Source organism: Alligator mississippiensis, chromosome 3 (assembly GCF_030867095.1).
Source record: "Alligator mississippiensis isolate rAllMis1 chromosome 3, rAllMis1, whole genome shotgun sequence".
NCBI classification, from domain to species: domain Eukaryota; kingdom Metazoa; phylum Chordata; order Crocodylia; family Alligatoridae; genus Alligator; species Alligator mississippiensis.
This window is the reverse complement of record NC_081826.1, coordinates 206,310,879-206,325,416: the sequence shown is the minus strand read 5'-3', so window position 1 is coordinate 206,325,416 and position 14,538 is coordinate 206,310,879. Positions and strand designations below refer to the sequence as shown.

Below are 14,538 nucleotides of genomic sequence, written 5' to 3'. Positions count from 1 at the left end.
AAAACACTGGCATTATGTTTGCTCTTTCCCAGTCATCTGGGACTTCATCCAACCTACATGATTTTTCAAAGATAATGGCCAACAGCAGTACATCAGATGAGGCAATATAATCTCAGCCAATTCCTTGAGTACTCTAGGATGAAACACATCTGGCCCTGCTGACTGGAAAACATCCAGTTTCCCTCAGTAATCTCTAATCTGCTCCTTCCCTACTCTGCGAAAATTATCTCCTCCCCTACTGTTGCTGCCAAATGTGTTAACCTAATAGTTGACCTTATTCATAAAGAATTGAGTAAGAAAAGCATTAAGTACTTCAGCCTTCTGTACACCATTCATTATTAGATTGCCCTCTCCATTCAATACGAGACCTACTTTCCACTCTTTTCCTTTACTTTTAGCCTCCTTGCAGAATTATTTTTTGGTGCCTTTTACATCTCTTGTTAGCTATATCTCAATTTATGCCTTGGACTTCCTAATTTTCTCCCTACATCATGACTTGCTGCTCAAAAATGGGGAGGATTTGGTTGAGAATGAAAAGGTACTGGGTGACCATGAAACAGACTTCAAAGTGTTAAAGAAAGGAAGGAACATACCTGGAGAATGCTTTCTGGTTACTTGCTCTTTTTTAAGTGTCCCTTGCTAACTGTATCTCAATTCCTGCATTGGGCTTCCTGATTTCCCCCCTCTGTACCCAGCAATATGACCAAATATCCATTTTTGTAAGATTCCTTTTTAAGTTTCAAGTCACTGAACAGTTGACTGTTTAGCCAGGCCAGTCTCTTGGTTCCAAAGCTGCTCTTGGGCTTATAATATCGTCTCTTTAAAATACAACCAGCTCTCTCCAGAACTCCTTTTTCCCCTCAGCCTTGCCTCTTCCTGTGCTCCTGCCCATTAGGCTCCCTGACTTTGTTAAAACCTGCTCTTCTGAAGTCCAGAGTCATTATTGTGCTGACCTCCTCCCCTATTTTCCTTAAAACCTTAAATAATATTATTTCTTTGTCACAGTCACCCTACTTGTCTTCTACCTTCAAATTCTCAATTAACTCTCCTTATCCATGAGCATTAAATCAAGAAGAGCTGGCTCTTCGCCATTAAATCCCTTTGCTGACTTTTCCACTTTCTGTACAGAAAATTTATCCCAAATATACTCCAAAAACTAAATGAACTGCCTGGGCACTGCTTTTAACAATGAGCAGAAAGGTAGGTAGCCATGTTAAGTACTAAGTCAGGCAGAAGGCAGAGTAGAGATACTTCTTAAAGCCTACTCTGTGCACTTCCTTTCATAGCATCTCATGAAGTGAGCTCTTTTTCACAAAAGCTTATGCACTTTTTATTCAGTTAGTCTATAAAGGTACATCAAAATTCTGCCTCCTTATAACAATGTCACAGTAATTAAAGTCCTTTATTAACACCAGGTTTTGTGATTTGCGTACTTTAGTTAGTTTGAAAAAAGCCTCATCCACCTCCTCCCCCTGGTCTGGTAGTCTATAGCAGACACTCGCTGGGCATGTTTACACATGTATTAAGATGCTTTTTCTAATATGCAGTAAATTTAGTACCTCCAATGTGAGATACTAAAGAAATGTGCATTAGGCTGCCTTAATGCATGGTGACAAATCAGTACAGTTTTTAAGTGACACTTAATGCGCAGTAGCCAGTTTTTAATCATACGGCTTTTTTATATAACACTTCAATGCACAGTAAAATAAGCTACTGCACAGTAAAGTGCACATGTAGATGTGCCCACTATGAACCTTTTACCTTTACCCAGAGACTTGCATCTGATCTACTTCCAACTTCTTACTGTACCTCAAAAACATTTAAAGAAAAAAAAACTTCAGTCATCTCTATGCTGATGACTCATAGATCTATTTCTACTCCAGAGGTGTCCCCTTCTGTGCAAATTAAAATCACATATCATCTACCTATATGACCTCTCCTTGTGGATGCCTAGCCATCAGGATGAATTCAATATGGCTGAAACAGGGATCCTGATATCCATACAGCATCTGAGATACCTGCTTTGTCCATATTTAGATATCTGCCCGTTATTCACACCCAGTGACACTTAACCTATAGCTCTACATCCTCTGGCTGGGACCTTTCCTAGGTACTGGCATGTAAATGATATGTAGATCTAGCTGAATCTTTTTTTCTAAATATCTCAGACATGGCCTGTCTCCTTATCCACGCAGATGAGGTTCTGTTCCAGGCTTTTTTAATTAAAGCAATCCAGTCTTGTACACATCCATCTGTGGATGGATCCATGCTGCTGCTCACATGATTTTTTAGACTACAATTTAAACTTTATCATCCCATTTTTTGCTCCTTCTACAGCTAAAGCCAGGGTACCGTGAGATTCCTTTAAAGGTGCTACAGGGTGTCATGCAACATTAGCACTGTTAGATGCACAAACACCTATACATGATTCATAAGATAAACCCCAAAGATTTCAAATAGGAATCCAGTGCCCAAAACATTCTGACCTGTTGCCATCTTTCTTGGTTTCTGCTGAACTGCCCTATTTTTTTTTGTATTCAAGAAACTAGTGACAGCTAAAAGTTGGCATTTTTGAGGTCTGCCTGGAGTCTAAAAAGGTTGAGAGCCACCGTACTGAAGGACTATCATTTGAATTCATGTAAGTACTCCAATACAGAAGTATCTGATAAGAACAAATAGGGCCATTCATAAGCCTTCACTAGAAATTCCATGAATTTCTTTCATTCAGCATAACACGGCCAACTCCCAACATCAAGTGGTTTTTTAAAACAGGCACCTTTCTGCTTTCTCCAATACTACTTCTAAAGCTTAGAAGAAGCGTCCCATAAATATCTACAAAGCCACAACACTGTTCTCCTTAAAACTGTCCTTTGCTGTGAGGACTAAAAACAATATTTAGTGGTTAGGCTACTGATGTGCTGAATCCATAACCTATCAGAATGAACCATGGTGCCTCCATTTCTTTAGATTCCCAGGGTCCCTGTCCATCTGTCGTTGCACTTCGCCTTCTACCTAGGATATAAGCCCTTTAGGATAAACAGCATCTTCCTGTTCTGCTTTTGCAGCACACCTGGCACAGTGGTGTCCTAGCCCATGACTCAGGCTTATAGACACATTGGTAGCAGAATTATCATTATCATCACGTTTAACAAACAGTATAAATGAAAGAAAATTGGCACTCACTGAGACCCAAAATCATACAACAGTGATTTGATTTTCCAAGTAAATAGGCATTTAGGCATTACCTTCATTTTCCCGCTGTATTTTGGATCAGAAATAGTTTCAAAGGCTGCATCGTTGCTTAACTGAACAAAATCAGGAAACTTGGAAAACACTTGGTTGCAAACCCGTTTGATATGAGTTTTCTAAAAGCAAAGCAGAAAATGGATGAGCAGAAACAAAAGAAACAGACTTCTGCATTAAACTATCCCTAGTACTATCATAGTCCGTAAGACTGAAACTGACTGAAATAAAACTGGCAGGGGAAAATAATTAAGTCAATTGTACTCAAGAGAGATGCTCTAATACAGCAGACTCTGTTAAGAATAAGCTAAAACCCCAAGTGCTATTTTCAAAAGGAGTAAGTAGCTCCATATTACAAATCAGGAGTGTATTAACTAGAATCTGTCTGAACATTACTAGGCATCTTTTCTTTACAAAGGTAAAGCATTTTGCCTTATTCTGAAAAAAAATACCTACAGTGGACATTTTTTTTTTTTTTTTTTTTTTTTTTTTTTACATAAAATTGCAAAGTTCTGGTTCCCTGATGGAGAAGGTCCATTACCTCAAGATTTTGGGAAGGCTCAAAAGACAATAGGACTACTGACAGCACCTCAGCTCAATTTTTTAAGGCTTATTACTAGCACACCATATGGTTGGAGCAAGTCTAAACACAAACATCCTGTCTGAAAGGCATTATAAGTAAAAAGATACAAAATGTAGGATACACAGGGAAGTACAAAGATTAAGACACTAATAATAATAAATGAATTATAATATCAATTGTTGTGGGTACTGAAGGTGAAGTAATTCTTTAAGAAGTAGTATCAGAGGTGATTAACACACAGATCTTTTATTCATTCAGGATTTTAAAGATAAATTTGGCATCATTTTTTTAAACTGGTTCTATGTATAGCACTGCCTTCCGTCAGAGGAACTAAGGTGAATTCAAGAAAATGGTTGTGTATGCCAACACCAGCTTCTTGGGTTTTTTTCCTCCCTCAACAAAGGGAGGCCCACCCTTGTTGAATTCTTTTCACAAACAAAACTAAATTACTAGCAACTACCTACATTATTAGCTATAACAATAAAAGTACTTACTTACTTCAACATGGTTTTCCTGTGTCATCAGAATTCATTTTTTAAAAGTCATTCAATCACTAATGAAAAAAAGTGTTGCTGTGTGATGTCTCTAGTCACTAGTGAAGGTCACTGAAAAAGGGCCCCATTCTGTGCTATTGAAGTCAATGTGTGTTTTACCACAGCACTGTATGGGAGCAGGATCAGACTAAGCAACTAAACAAAGCACCTTAATTCCAGCTAGCTTGTTGAGCAAAACAGTTACAAGGCAACAAGAGCTAAAATATGAGGCTAAAATAAAGGTAAAGAGTAGAGGCTAGTCACAATTAACAGTAGCTACTATAGTAAGACATTTTACTAAATTGGTCTCCTTCTACATGTTTTCCATAGCTTTGCTCTTTTGGCACATTCAGAAACCAACCTGCTGTTTACTGGTGTTCTCCGTCTGTAACAGGGCAGCATGATTAGCAACCTTTCGAAGGATTGTCAGGTAACTGAAATAAAGTGCCTTCATAGTTTCACCATGGGAATTTGTCTGTAAAAAAATGTCACAAGAGATTTTTTTAGAAGTACCGGCACATTAGAAAAATATCAACATCCCAAAACAAAGCAGATCCTAACAAGTTAAATGTAGAAATGTTACAATCAATTTCAATCTGAATTAGCATCATAGCCATCTGAGTGATGCCCTACCCAACAATTGCTAATATGGCTCAAGTTTCAATATACTGAAGATATTTTACAATGACACAAGTATCATAATCAAAGTAATTTGGAACATCTACAAAATATGTATTTCTAATGCAGCATCAATAACATTATATAAAATAGATGGAATTAGTATATGCATTTTCATTTATGTCTCCATGTTAAGTATGTAAGGAACATCTAATATAGCTTGATATTTTTATTCCACTTACAAGTGTTACTCAATTCCATTTATTGATAGATGCTAGATTTGCAATTTCAACTTGATTTGAATGTCACCTGTGTGTTACATAGTAATTTCATAGGTTTTTTTTGGTATATAACTTTTCATTGTTCTTTTCTTTTAATTGAATTTTGTAGTTCTCAAAACTAGTTTTCCTTACCTGGTAGTTTTTGTAGATAGTGTATTTGTTACAGAAGGCTATTATTTATACTTATAAAAGCAGTGCCTCAAAGATCCAATCACAACTGAGAGTTGATGGTGGTAGGTACTGTTCACACAGATGAACACCATGTTTTTTACTAGAAAACATCATCTCTGGAACGCTGATATTTCTTACTCTAATTTCAGACTCCAAGGCATCAAAACTATCAGCAAGTATATTCTTTAATGGCAACTACAATGGCACTACAAATCCTTTGTGCCCAATTCACCTATAGTTGAGGGAACGAGCCCTCAACTATAGGGGTTTGGGGATCTTTAGGTCAAACTGTGAGAAGCTTTTGCTTTTAGACCTGGAGGTCACCTGTTTAGCTCCTAGTGTGCTGGCCAAAAAGTTCAAACCCCAGTTAAGCCCTCATTAATGTGACAACTGCTGTTGGCCAATACACCGAGAAGTGAACCAAGAACCTCCAGGGCTAAAAGTATGATCTGATAGTGCTACTCTGGCAACTCTGCATAAGGTTCCCTGTACCTTGGGAACTGTACCCTGGCTGAACTAAAGAGCCAAGGTCCAGTAGAGGGATTTAACAACTTAAATCCTGTGCACTCACCAATGGGTTAAGTTGCCATGACAAGTAACCCAAATTCCTCCCCCACCCCCAATAATTAAATATGTATGGGGGGGGGGGCAGCTTCTATTCTACCAGAAATTGCTTTAAAAAAAAAAAAATCTGCAAGCAAATATCAGCTTTAACCTGTAGGTGGGTACAGGGAGGGAAAAAAGTAGATCTACAGATGCTCCACTTCTGATGGGGACCTACAGGGTTCAAGACCTGCAAAATGGACAGCGACAGTCACTCTGAACTATGTTCCCTTTCAGTTTTCAAATCCGCAAGGGCAAATAACACAAATTACAAATCCTGAAACCTAAGTCACTAAAAAAGTTCTTACTTTGTAACAGCAATTCTTTCTTCTACGTCCACTACTGCAACTGCAGGGTACCCATGCTCGTAGTATTAAGTTTACATCTTCTGTTTCCAATACAGCCTGATATACTGCTTTCTGAAATTCTGTCAGGGAACAGTACACTATCTGCCAAAATATAAGCCCAAAATACAATCACATGAAACATGCAGAAGCAACACCAAAATAAAAGATATAAAACAAAATATTCAAACACTAGGAGTAAAAAAAGGAACAAATAAATTTGTGTTGTGTTATTACCCAAACACCTACATTTGTTTCCCTCGAAAAGACCTGGATCCTTACGCTCCAATACAAGTGTGAAAATGTGGTCAGTGAGTAAATATAGCTATTTTTATCTCAATTTTAAGTTTGCCATTACTCCTAAGAGAATTCATAAACTATAACAATCATTTTACTGTTATATTTCCACTAAGTTTTCTGTAGCCTTTTTCTGGGGAAGACAGCAGAAAGCCAGGGGAGAGGGGGTATGAGGGCAACTAAAGAGCCTAATCATAACAACAAGGATTTCTATCAGTCTAGTCCAAAAGCATAATAAACTAATTGTTTATTCCTTCTTTGGCACTAACTGTTGTGGTTTAGTATGGCAGGCAGCAGGGATAAAAAGACAGTTAAATTTAAGGTGGCCACTGACACTGTAAATCAAAGAAATGAGAAGGAAAGGATCTCTATAGTGATATGGCCAAAACTCTTATCCCTCCCCTCAGAGACCATGGGTGGCATCTCCATGACATCTTTAGTCTTAACCAGCAGGAGACAGAAATCCCAAGATCATTCCTCAACCTAGGCCACCCACGCAGCAGCAGCACCATGCTGTGCTATCATAATGCAACAGTAACTTGAACATATACTCACATTAACAAGAGAATGAGAAGAATAAAACCTGCTAGACTTAGAAAAGAAAGCGACTGACATTTGTGTTAATCTTTTCTTTACAAGACAATTTAGATGACATTATTATATGGCCTGGATGAAGCACAAATAGAAAATTGTGGGGTGGGGGAGAACAGCTGCAAAAAAAAATGTGTGCACTTAATAAATGTATTTCTGCTTGCCTGTTAGGGATATCATCATATTCAACAACACATCCTAAATTAAAATGATTAAGATGAATAAACGCTTTACTTGAAGTTTATAATGGCACCATATAAACAGGATTAAAAGCCTATGGTAACAAGGTTTTTAAAAAAATAAGTGTTCTTTTAAATGGAAGGTAAGAATTAGACTAAATTGCTTTTAAGAAGTCTTAATTTATATGCTATCAGACTAAGTTTAGAAGTCCTACACGGTCTTTCAAGAGAGCAAGGTTTCCTGCAAAAATTTTTGGATTTGGCACACAATTACAAATGTAAAAATAAACTGAGTATCTTATATATGTGAATCACTGCTCAGAGGTCTAACTGGGCATTTCCATGCCTGATTAACTCCATTTGAACATGCAAGCACAAGTAATTATTTGAACAAAGTATGCTACTATCCAAGCATTCTTGCTTATAATCCTGGACTTAGGAACTCTTCGACAAATCTCACATCTGAACCATAAACAGAACTATAAACTGTTAAACATACGGTACAGAAAAGTCAGAAAGAACAAACTATGGCACATATTCATTAGTGTTAAAATGGCTCACTCTGTCTTCCTTTTTTGGTAACTGATCACTAATAAGAGCCTTAGTACGTCTCAGGAACCAGCCAGACATTTTTCCTGCTAGCTTCTGCATGGCCTTACGACCTGTTGCTAGCTCTCTTTTAGTTGCAGTATGCCTCTGGCCGTGCTCCACTGGATCAGAAAATTTCTTCTTGAAATATACTTTGCTACCCAAAAGTCCTGGTATAGCCCTAAAAAACAAAACAAAACAAACACACAATCAGCAGACATTTGCTGAACTCCAAGCAGAACAGATTTCTCCATTGACAAGCTACTGACTAACAGCAAGAACTCTTATTCATTGCTTTGGTGTTAGTTATTTTAAGAGACATGTATATGAATATAAATGTTTCTTAGTCTATTAGCAAATATTAAGCGCTCAGATGAAAATACTATGATCTTCAGTTTAGGCACCAAATAAAAGGAACCTGCAAATCGTTGCCAAGCAAATAGGAGTTACAGGTGCTCAGGGTCTCTGAAGAATCAGACAATTATTAATTAGGGGAGTGTATACACATGCAGAGAGGCTGTTCTGATGCACTGTAATTACAGCGTGTCGGAGCAGACTTGATTAATCAAGTCTGCTGGAACATGGTAATTGCCACGCTCCAGCAGACTCCAGCATCACATGCGTCCCCACTCTGAAAAATGGCAGGGGACACTTTAACTAAAGTTAACTAAACTAGTTAAAGCACACCCACTGCTATTTTTCAGCACTGGGACACTGATACATGTAATGTTCCAGGCACTTTAATTAAAGTGGCTCTTAGAGCCACTCTAATTAAAATGCGCCCCCTATCCCCCCTGAGCACATTTATAAACTCCCAGAGACTATATATAAGGGGCTTAGGCATCAAGGTTTGAAAAAAATCTGACTTGGGCTCTTACAGCTTTATTAAATCAGATCATAGATAGGATAGAATTAAATCTACAGTAAAACTTATTAAAGCATGAGAAACTCATTAATGCATTTTTGACGCAATTCACTCTTAGATTTTAACATAGTCTTGGAGTTTTAATTGCTTACATGCTGCATTAAGCTTTGCATTAGCCACTCTCCTTCCAGATCTCGCACTTTCTTCTATATTTAAAATTTATTCTTAGCAAAGTATTCACAGGAAAGACTATTTTGTTTTAATCTGTATTCCATTCTCTCATCTAGCATCTCTTCCCTCCAAAGTTCTTAAGAGCAGAAACTGTTGCTTCCTATGTATCTGAACAAAACTTAGTACTTTTGGAGTAGTGCTGGAATATAAATGAATTATCACCATTAAGCATCTGTAATTTACCAGCTACATCAGTGAGAGAGCTGGGAGCAGGGCCACCAGCCACTCTATACGTTGTTGGTGTGTGGAGGATGGAAATAGATGAGTGCAGAGGGGTAGACAAGAAAAAAAGGAAAGAGCCAATCACTTGCTTTACAGCTTTCCAAAAAAGCAAGAGAACATGGAAGACTATATGTTTACTAAATAAGTGCAAACCAAGACTAAATCAGGAAACACCAAGCATCTCAGGATGTACCCTAAATGACCTTCCAAATGTACACAAGGAAAGAATACTAGGATTTCCACTGGGACATTTTCTGGATGCTGCTGAGCCCCAAACTACGCCCACCATACCATGTTTCAGGTTAACAGATGTAAATGTTCAATCCCAATAAATAAGTTAAAATGTTTTATTTACCAGTCCATGACACACCAAAGTTCTTTCATGTTGTTCTGAAGAATGGTTCCAGTAAGACCTATGCGGACAATGCATTTTAAGCCTTTCATAGTTTTAGTTATTTGAGCCTTCGGATTCTTGATTCTGTGTGCTTCATCTACAATGACAGCAGACCACTCTACACTGCGGATCAACAAGAAATACAGTCTTACACGATGCTTCCATCATTCCACTAACATGCAGTACTAAGAACTAGCCACTTTTCCTCATATTTTTAAACAAAGAATGAGTGATAACAATGCTATCGACCTAAAAAAGATTTCAAAGAACTAATTTTTACAAATGCTTTGATATCATAACTTAAACCAAATCATATAATCTGTTTTTCAATTGATATATTTCACACCACGATGCATATAAATTAGGTTTACTATATTCAAATTGTTCACGCAAAAAGGCATGAGAAATAACATTTCAATAGAATGAACAATAGAGATTTAGAGCCATATGGGCTGCAAAAGGACAGAAAGATGCAGTGTTAGAAATTTAAATTATTTTTTTTTTTTAAACTGAGTAGATTTCAAGCTTCTCTTATTGTAGGAATATAGCTTCCTTTTGTAAAGCAACTTTGCAATAATAAAACCAAATCTGTTGTGTGAAAGAGAAAGCCTTCCAAAGTCTGAAAGCATTAATCTGGTGCTAAGGACAATTTTGCATGATAAATGTTTATAATATTTACATGACTGGTGCTGAACTGTTTTACTGAAAAAATCCCTGAAACTATAGCAGAAAAACTGGAAAGCGGGAATTTCACATCTGACCTCAATTCTTATCAAGTCTTCAAGGTATTAAGGAACATCCCATTCCTCATAAGCTTGGAGCAAGTTTGTAGAAAAACTGTAGAAATCGCTATGGAAATATTGGGTGATCATGAAAATGAGTCAAGGCAACCTGTGACATCACAAATGGAGGACTAGTTGCATGCAAGACAGTCTCTGTGTTAATGCGCATCCCACTAACAGTGTGCACTAATTTAGTCATGCAAGAGAGAAATATAGAGAGAGTCTACAAAGGTTGTATTAAAAACAAGTGTGAGTGAAGCAGTATTAAGTGACCTGCAGGGATTAACAACACTTCCCTGTCGCAAGAGCTGAGTCCAGATCTAGCCCAGGGCAAAACGAGTTTGACATCCTTGTTCTAATAACTACTTTTTCAGAAGCAATTCATTACAGCAATGCTGTCTGGCAAATTCATTAGTTATGGGTATACAATCTCCCCTCCCTTTCAACAAACGATGTTTGGAAAATAAAATAAAATAAATAAGAGATTGGTTACCTGTTAAGTTCATCCAAACAGAGACGAAGCGTTTCATATGTTGTAAGTACAACTTCACACTTCCCCTGTTTAATACGAGTCAGTTCATTGTCTTTTTGACTGCCATGTAAAACACCAATCCTGAAATAACCCCATATGTCCAATTCATCCCTCCAGTTATATAGCACAGAAAGTGGAGCCACAATCAGGAAAGTCTAAAAATAAATAGTGTTGTGATATTACTGCAGAACCCATGGCAAATATATTTTATCACGAACTGTCACAGAGAAATCAGAATACTGAGTTATATTTAATTGACAAAAATATGATCTTGTTCTTTTACATGAACAAAGCATTTCCTATTTGCATATAGTTCTAGGAAAAGAACTCTTTTCTGAATTGTAGACAGCAAAACTCAAAACATAAGCCTTTTTTTGAGCAGCAGTTCCCAAGCAGAGTTCCACAGCATCCCAAGGTGCCTCGAGATCCATCCTTTCAAGGGTTCTGAACAACATTAGGTGCACAAACATGATTCACAGGATAAATCCAAATGTTTCATATAGGAATAGGTAGTGTTAAAACAATTCTGAGCTGTTACGGTCTGAGTTCTTTGTAACACAGAAATTACTCTATTTTTCTGTAGTCAAACAAGTGAAAACTAAGAGTTGGCATTTTTCAAAAGGTGCCTGGGGTCTAAAAAGATTGAGAGCCACTGTTTTCAAAGAACCCATACAAGTAAGGTGATTCCAGCAGAAATATTTTTTTTCCAATCAATAACAGCAATAACTCAAGTTCTACTATTAAAAAAATTACTCGTAACATGAAATCTATTTCAACATGGACATGGAAATTATGAAATTCAAATATTTTAGGAAAAAATTTGACAACATAATGGGGAAAAAACCACCATTTTGCACTTCCACAGAAATCACATTCAGAATTTTTAACCTGTTTTATATATTGGGAAATCTGGGACAAAAGAAATCTAAGCAAATTCACAAAGCTAACAGATGTTTTAACAGAATCAGGTCTTCTGACTCATCTTTATGAACATCATGCTAGCATACAGCCATCATTCTTATGAAATGATAGAAACATCAAAAATATACACACTTGCGAAGTAATTATCTCATTAGTATATTGATGATACTTGGGAGAACTAGCTTTGAACACACTAGCTGTGTTCATATGATAAGAGATAATTCTCCCAGGTTAGTCTCTGGTAACATTTTCTACCAGGAAGACACCTGAACAGACACTGAAATGCTGAGCCCTTGACGATCAGAGAGCTTGCAATGCTAACATTGTATAGCCATGTGCACATCTCTCAGCATGCTCAGTAGGGCTGTGTGAAACAGCACTGTTTCGTTTCAACTTGCGTTTCGAGGTTTTGATGGAACAGCGTTTTGTTTTGAATTTCGTTCCAATTCAAAACCGCTGTTCCGTTTCATTTAGTTAAAACACTGACACTGTTTTCATGCTGTTTAGATGGTTTGCCCATAGGCTATAATGGGGAAGCTTGAAAGAGCCTCTCTCATCCAGCAGGCAGATTGGGGGCCCGCAACCCTGGGAGGGCTGGGGGGGCTGTGCCAGTCCTCCTGGGGTTGTGGGCCCCCAATCTGCCTGCCAGATGAGGGAGGGAAGATGGGTGCTCCTGCCTCGGACTGGGGAGCTAGGGAAGGGAACTGAGCCCAACTGCTCAGTTCCCCTCCCCAGCGCTGGGATCCATTGGCTGGGGAAGGGAACTGAGCCCAATTGCCCAGTTTCCCTACCCAGCGCTACAATCAGGCTGGGAACAGGAATTCAGCCCAGCTGAGCTGAGTTGCCTTCCCCAGCTCGATTGTAGGGCTGGGGAGGGGAACTGAGCAATCGGACTCAGTTGCCTTCCCCAGCCCGATCGCAGTGCTGAGGAGAGGAACTGAGTCTGAGCTCAGTTGCCTTCCCCAGCCCAATCGTAGTGCTGGGGAGGGGAACTGAGCCCGGGCTCAGTTCCCTTCCCCTGCACTGCCATTGGCTTCCTGGAGCCCAGCAGCAGGAGACGGGGAGAGCCAGGGCTGCACTCCCGGCTGAGCCACATGGAGCTGCAGAGCCGCTGGGAACAAGACCTGGTTCTCCCTTGTCTCCCACCACCTGGCTGCTTTGAAACATTTCGACTAGCCTCATTTTGTTTCATGGCTGTTTTAAAGCCCTTCGTTTCACATCGATTTCACTGTTTCGAGCTTGAAATGAGTCAAAACAATGTCGAAACGAAACAACCAGAAAAATTTCACGCAGCCCTAATGCTCAGCAAGTTCTCTCAGTCTGCCCGCAAACAAAATGGCAGGAGGGCACAGGGCAACCAGAGTTAGTCTGTCTCCCTGCTGCACAACACAAGGATTGTAAAGAAATCATGTTGTTTCCTGCATGGCCGGAGTGGAGAGGGAGCAAAGCACCCTGGGATACTGGAGGACTGTCAGACGAGAGGAGAATGCATACAGCTATTCATTCTCTCAGGAAAAACTGTCCTGGAAATGATTTAACACTGGTTGTCCCAAGGTTATTTTTCCCTTGGAGCAGCCCTTTTTTTGCTCCGAGAGAAAAAGCCTGAACATCTGTATATTCGTGGCTTCTCCTGGAAGAGCAGCAATTCTTCTACAAGAACCTGAATCTATGTGGCCATTGATTAACATGTTTCTTTCCTTTTAAAATTTGCTGTAGGCATTAGAGATATTAACCATTGCTACAGCAGAGTTGCTCTGCATTAAACTGATTTTTGTTTAAAGTATTTTAAGCTTGCCTTTAAAAACGCTACATTGTTTTGTATTAAGTATGTGGATGTCCTAAACTAAAACTAAGGGCACTCTATAGTACCCATTACAAGAAGCATATCAGTAATCAGTATGGGCTACTTGAATGGGCATAGAACTAGGAGAACTAGGTTCCTGGTTGAGATGCCTTGAAAAGCTGATTTGACTTCAGTATCTCAATTTCTTCATCTGAGTCAAGCAGCCAGCAGGTGCTTGATTGTGGCAGCCATTTTAAAACACTGGCTGCCTATATAAACAGTTTGCTGCTGGCAGCCCAGGCAGAAACACTGCCTGGCTGAAAGGCTGTATGAAACATCTTGGTGATAAGGGCAGGAGCTTATGGGGATGGTTTGGAGGTTCCTGGTTCTGGGCATGACCTAAAACTGCACCCTGCCGGGGATGGGTGGCCTGGCGGTATGGGAGTCCCCAGGAAATGCCAGGCCAGTTACCACCCTGGTGAAAGGTGGGTCAGGGTGCCTTAACCCCTAGCCTCCACAACACTAGGTACACTAGGCCCCAGTACGTGGGGCCAGGGGCCCAGTGTGTGTCTGTGTATGTTTATGTAAAGCTGCCCCAGGAGGGGCCAGGGCAAGCTTGGCCCAGGGCAGGAACTTGGCTGGTCACTACCCAAGTGAGGGTTACGGGAGTGGCCCAAGAGACTGTACGTCTGCCACGCAAGACATGATCCGGATAAAGTCTATGGAAGCCGCTCCAAGAGGAAGCAAGGCGGAACAAGTTGTCGATGTGAGAAAGAG

The 14,538-nt window shown here is 39.3% G+C and overlaps 1 protein-coding gene across 7 annotated transcripts in view; it reads right to left on the bottom strand.

Moving 5' to 3' along the window:
* ERCC6L2 (ERCC excision repair 6 like 2) overlaps nt 1-14,538 on the bottom strand; it is a 144,026-nt gene that overhangs the window by 117,599 nt on the left and 11,889 nt on the right. For all 7 annotated transcript variants that reach the window (XM_014608735.3, XM_019478065.2, XM_019478064.2 and 4 more), the window contains exons 5-10: nt 11,019-11,212; nt 9,705-9,866; nt 8,005-8,212; nt 6,341-6,481; nt 4,721-4,834; nt 3,246-3,365 (exon numbers count right to left, since the gene is read on the bottom strand). In XM_014608735.3, coding sequence (XP_014464221.1) covers nt 3,246-3,365; nt 4,721-4,834; nt 6,341-6,481; nt 8,005-8,212; nt 9,705-9,866; nt 11,019-11,212 — 939 coding nt within the window. The remainder of the gene's footprint in view (nt 1-3,245; nt 3,366-4,720; nt 4,835-6,340; nt 6,482-8,004; nt 8,213-9,704; nt 9,867-11,018; nt 11,213-14,538) is intronic.